This window comes from Nematolebias whitei, chromosome 13 (genome assembly GCF_014905685.2).
Source record: "Nematolebias whitei isolate Nwh7 chromosome 13, NemWhi1, whole genome shotgun sequence".
Lineage (NCBI taxonomy): Eukaryota > Metazoa > Chordata > Actinopteri > Cyprinodontiformes > Rivulidae > Nematolebias > Nematolebias whitei.
The window spans coordinates 3,542,916-3,548,998 of NC_056510.1; the positions used below are offsets into that span (position 1 = coordinate 3,542,916).

General features: G+C 47.0%; 1 protein-coding gene across 1 annotated transcript; it reads right to left on the reverse strand.

The window, feature by feature from the left end:
• Positions 1–1,121: 1,121 nt before the first annotated feature.
• On the reverse strand, positions 1,122–5,792 carry ankrd50l (ankyrin repeat domain 50-like; the record flags this gene model as incomplete). Its single annotated transcript, XM_037686234.1, is given in 2 exon segments — positions 1,122–4,769; positions 5,575–5,792. Coding segments are annotated over 2 exon segments (3,717 nt in total). The 3' UTR covers positions 1,122–1,221.
• Between the last annotated feature and the right edge of the window lie 291 nt (positions 5,793–6,083).

Consider the following 6,083-nt stretch of genomic DNA (forward strand, 5'->3'; position numbering starts at 1 on the left):
GTGGAATTGTTCACTCCTTTTTATTTATTTGTTGGCGTGACGATGCAGATTATTTGATTTCTCTCAAAGTAAAAACTCATGTTCTCCCTGAAACAATTCTCCAACATTTCAAACATACATATTTATTATTTACACGATAAAAAACTTCAAGGGTTTTAGCACAAACTCCCATGAACAAATCAAAATGTTTTAATTTATTTAATTTTATCTGTAGTGGTGAATCCTCAGCAAAAAGATATTAGTGAGGCGGGCATTCATTTCCAGATTCAGTAACCACACAAATTTCATAAACTGCATTAATTTTCTGTGATTACAATAGGAAATGTGTTGCTTCATATTTAATTTATTGTTGTTTTGTTTGTTTGTGTGCACAAACCTGTCACCTGTTTTCTTCCTCGTGCGGATCGAGGTGTCGTGAAAAACGTTCCCGTCTAATAAATCAAGAGAAACGGACACCTCCCACCCGAACAGTGATAATTGGACCACCTCAGTGCACGACTAAATCAATGAACACAATGCGAGAGCGATGGCAGATTGCCAAACATTCGCGCTCAAAATTGTTTGGATCTGTAAGTTTTTTCACTTTTAAATAAATAAAAAAAACTCAAAGTGAAGAAATTATAGAAAATATCATATGCATCATTAAATAAAAGTTCCAAACAGGGATCGAACCTTTGACCTATCACAGTCACACATGCACGCAGCACCACAGAACTGGTGGAATAGGAGCCGACCACGTAGGAAAAACATCCCACTTTCTGTCTCTCCTCCTCAGTTTCCTGTTCTGGTCTCCTCTGTCTGCTCCAAATGGATCTGAACAGAACATCTCCACAACATCTGCTGCAGCTGTTCCTGTGTTTGAGCTCACGTCACATCTGGTGTCAGCGGTCGTATTAATGCGTTAAAACCACTGACTCCCCAAATGAATTTCTATTGGAGTTGGCTGTTCAGATCACTGGACATGTTCCGATCCGATCATGTTCTGAACTCGAGTCGCTGAAGGGTAGTGCCCCCATAACAGTAAATATGTAAAAAACTGAAAACGAATCCCTAAAAATAATTTTAAATACCAGACTGAACATTGTTGGCAAAATAGTTGAAAAATACACAGAACAAATAAGTAAACAAGTGATTTACGTGATTTATTAGGAGGAACTACTTTGTGGGACATATGTATTCTTCAGCCCTATGACTGGCCGCTACTGCTCATCTGACTGGTCGTCACAGGGGGGTCTCTCTCTTGGATAAGGCTGTGCTGGTGGGACCTTCAAACTGTAGTTTGATGGCCTGTTTGAGATTAAGCTGTGGGTCTTTGGTTGTCATTGTGAAACCCCCACTATCTGTCAAGGCACTGCAGGTTGGGGTGGGGGTAAAACTGTAACAAACAGGTGACAAAATGTTCTGGGTTAGAGAATCCCAAGTTTCCCGTTGTGACGGGCTCTGCAGCCTATATGGGTAGTCCAAAGGAGGGTTCTCTCTGTTTTTAGCACCTAGGGGGGTGTCTTGGCCTGGTCTTATCCCAAGAGAAGCCATAACTGAATGCCATTTATCACCAGTGTAAGGAGTCATTTCTGCCTTAATCAGGTTGGAGCTTTGTTTGATTATTTTGTCATGATATTCAAGTCCAGACGAAAAGCCTTTTTGGGAGATTTCACAGTTGTGCACCATAGCTGTGACTGTGCAAATGGTGGGAGGAGGGATGCCTTTGGACTTCCTTTGGCTGCTTCCATACATGCTGCCCATGCCCGAGCTCCCTGGTGGAGGGAGGGTGGAGTGGCGGCTACGGCTGCGAGGCAGTGAATGTTGCTGAATCTGTTGGATAAAGCTGAGGCTGTCAGCAGGTACTGTCTGCACCGTAGCCAGGGAGTGGCAGGTAGACGAGGTCTGGGAGCTTTGCATTGAGTGAAACCGTTCTCCAGTGGAACCAGGGGAGGATATTGAAGAAGACGAGGTAGTGGCTGTCACTTCAATTCCATTACTCTCTGACATAGCCAAGGAGAGGCTCTTGTTGGGTTTTGAAGGAGATACAGTACTGGACCTAGGCAGTAGGCCTAGATATGGATTAGCTCCATAGCTCTCCAAGATTCTGACAATGTTAAAATGTCCATGTTTCCCTGCCACTTTGACCAAACTGCGGCCATATTTATCTATGTGATTGGGATTTGCACCTTTTTCTAAGAGCATTTTCACAATGTTGGCGTGTCCCTCCTGGGCAGCGATGCTCAGAGCTGTTGCTCCCTGATGACAGGCAAGGTCTATATTTACACCGCTGGCTTCTAGGAGACGATGCCCTACTTTAGAGTTTCCTGTCCAAGCCACAGAATGCATTGGTGGTCTCCCTTCTGCATCTTGTGCATTGGGGTTTGCCCCATGTTTTAAAAGTAAATCGATAATCTCCACATTTCCCTGCCAGGAAGCAACCTGAAGTGCTGTGCGGCCCTCCGAGTCTCGGGACTCAAGTGGCACACCTCCTTTCTCTATTAAGAGAATGGCCATATCAAGGCGACCGTCAAGCACCAAGAGGTAAAGCAAGGGCCGTCCCTCTGAGTCCCGCACATCAGTATCAGCCCCTCGCTTCATGAGCAGCTCTGCCACATCAGTATGGCTCTCCAAGAAGGCTGCACTCAGTGCAGAGTGTCCATCATAGGCCCTGTGGTCAATAGGAGAACGTCTGTCAAGCAGTAGCTTGACAGTGCTCCAATGACCTTCCTGAGCTGCTAGTATAAGAGGCGTGCGTCCTTCAATGTCCATCTCTCCAACACGTGCCATGCTTCCTTGATCTGTCAGTGTTGCACAAATGTTTCGATGGCCTTCACAGGCAGCAGCATGCAGTGGAGTCCAGCCAAGGTCGTCTTTATGGTTTTCATCGAGACCTCGGTCCAGTAAGGCACGAACAACCTCTAAGCTGCCTCTTGCTGCTGCCGAACAGAGCGCTGTCCTGCCTTCGCAATCAATCGCATCCACGTCTGCACCCCAGAAAAGCAGCTTGGACACAGTTTTCATGTGACCCATTGCTGCAGCTGCCAGAAGGGGAGTGACCGCAGCTGCGGCAGAAACACTCCCATCAGGGCCAGCTGTTTCATCCACATCAGCGCCAGCTTCTAACAAGAGCTCAACTACATCCTCATGGCCTTCATAGGCTGCAAGAAGCAATGGGGTCATTCCATCATGATCTCTGTGCCCTGGATCAGCTCCACGCTCCAGTAAGAGACCTGCTACCTCACCAAAACCTTTGATTCCTGCAGCTGTTGGGACACAGAGGGCAACAACTGATAAAGCAGTACGTCCATCTTTGTCAGCTATGTCAACTTCTGCATTGTGGTCCAGTAGTATCTCCACAGTCTCGTAATGTCCCATGTAAGCAGCAGCAATAAGTGGTGTGCAGCCCTTACTGTCAGCTTTATTCACCTGTGCCCCATAATCTAGGAGAGTAAGGACAATTTCCTCATGACCTCCCCATGCAGCAGCTCTGAGAGCAGTCCGTCCCTCACTGTCACATCCATTTACGTCTGCCCCTGCATCCAGAAGTAAGCAAACAGCCTCACAGTGTCCTCCCCAAGCTGCAGAACGCAGTGCTGTCCAGCCTTCATGATCAACATGCTCCATCATCTGCACTGCTCTCTCTGTGCTTAGACTTTTAGCCCATTCAAGGAGGACAGATAGCACTTTGACATGACCTTGCCTTGCGGCTAAGGTCAGAGGCGTTTGACCCTGATGATCACTGATCAGTGGGTCAGACATATGTCTAAGAAGAATTTTAGCAATCTCTGCAGAACCATCTTGAGCTGCTCTAGCAAGTAAAGTCTGTCCTGGAGAAGTAAGCTGGTTCACAGAGACACTGCTGTCCAGCAGCTTCTTTATAGATGCCTCTATCTCAGATACTTGTTGTAGTTCATCTTCTTCTTTACCTATGCACTTTGTTCCAACACTTGAATTTGCATTAGAAATGCAGCCTGGTGAGACAAGTCCACTTTTTATTAACAGCTGAGGGACTTCCTGGCCAACCGAAGCAGGAAGGTGAGTGAAGCATGTGGTGAGGGTCTGACTGCAGCTGGGGGTAAGAGCTGGCACACCTGTCCATAGCATCCACAGTGCCAATAACGAGGGGTTTTCTTTATGGTGACCTGAGCAAACTAAGTGCATGGCAAGCTGACAAGTGCTCTCAGCATCCAGGTGGGGTCCCTGTAAGGTCAGAGACATAGCAAGCATGCTGTGACCCCCAGTCCTGCTACAAAGGTACTTCTGTGTGCAGTACTTAACGTCAGTCAGCCACTCGGTGAAGCTGGCATGAAAAAGGAGTTTGGTTCCTTCAGAGCCGTTGATCAGGAGAGGAGACAATGTTTGAAGTTTGTTCTGGAAGTCCTGGATGCTGAGTGACGTGTCCTGAGTCCAGACTGCTGTGAACAGCTGCTGAGGTGTGAGGGGCAGTGGAGATGCCAAGAGAACATCGAAGAGAGGCTTGACGTTGACAAAGAGTCCCCTGGGGAATAATCTCTGGCAGAGCCACAGGTAGAGTCCATTAAGAGTCCCGGGGATGTCCCGGATCTCCCGCAGTCCCACCAGCCCAGCTGCCACGCCATCCAGAACACGCTCCAGAAAGAGAAAGCAGCCACCACTCTTGATGTGCAGCAGATTCAACATGTCCGCAGTGTCGGAGGTGAGCTGACGACGTAGTGCTACTTCTTCATCCAGGCGACAGAGAATGTACTGCTGTACGTCACGGACTGCTGGTGGCTTCCTTAGATCGTCCAAGCAGAGCTTCCGGAAACCTAAAAGAGAAAAGGTGTTGTTTTTACTTTCATTGTCACAGTTTATTAAAACAACATTGTTTAAAATTTTACAAGACTCATATTGGAAATTCTTGCCCTTTCAAGAGAAAACACAGAATGCCCAAAATAAGAACACTAGAAAAAGATTGAGCCCAAACCAAAGAAGGCTGTGCTAATGCGGAAGTCAAGATTATTAATGATTTTGAAACAATGAATCACAACAAAGGGTGGCATGGTGGCGCAGTTGGTGGAGCTGCCTCCTCTCAGCGAGAAGGTTGCTGGTTCAAATCTCTGCCCGGGAACCTTCTGGGTGGAGTTTGCATGTTCTCTCCGTGCTGTGTGGGTTTTCTCCTGGTACTCCAGTTTCCTCCCACAGACCAAAAGCATGCATGTTGGACTGATTGGTAACTGAATGGTTATTTGTCTTGTTTGTCTGTATGTGTCCCTGTGATGGACTGGAGACCTGTCCATGTGTCCCTGTGATGGACTGGAGACCTGTCCAGGTGTCCCTGTGATGGACTGGAGACCTGTCCAGGGTGTCCCCTGCCTCTCGCACAGTGACTGCTGGATATGGGCACCAGTGACCCCCATGACCCAAAAAGTAAGAAGCGTGTAAATGATAATGGATGGATAGATGGATGGATGGATGGATGAATCACAACAAAAATACAAATATTTAAAGAAACTCAATGTCAAATTACTGATGGAACACCCTACACAAGGTTCTGCAGTTGTGACCATGTTTGGCACCACTATTTTCCAACAGAATGCCTAATGACGCCTGTTACAACGAGCGTGTACAAACCTGAGAACATCTTGCACAAATCTTTGTTCTGGCGGCGGACCGAGCAGACCAGCAGCAACCAGCTGGGCAGCAGATGTTGATTGGCAGCCAAAAGCTCTGCAATGGACCCACTCTGCCCACTGCTTTCCCCTGGCCTGTAGTGAACATCCAGGGCGTCTACGACTACCATCAGGGTCTGGGCTGGAGGAGGGAGGTCCAACAGAGGTTCCAACACTGCTCTAAGAATACACAAGGAAGAGGCAGAGAGAGGAAAAGAGATTAGGTCAGCACTGTGAAAACATGGAGAAATGTGGGCGGATGATGGAGTTGAAAAGAATGGCAAGAATGTAAGTTGTTCTTTTTTTTTAATTGACTGACAGTGAATTAGAATGATCGGCACGCCGACGCTAAATGAAACAGTTCGGATCAATAAAAGAGCAGCTAGGTTGTCATGACCTCAGGCTGAAATATTTTACTGCACTTTGATTGGTTTCTATTTCAGACATTAGAAACAATCTGAGAATAGCTCC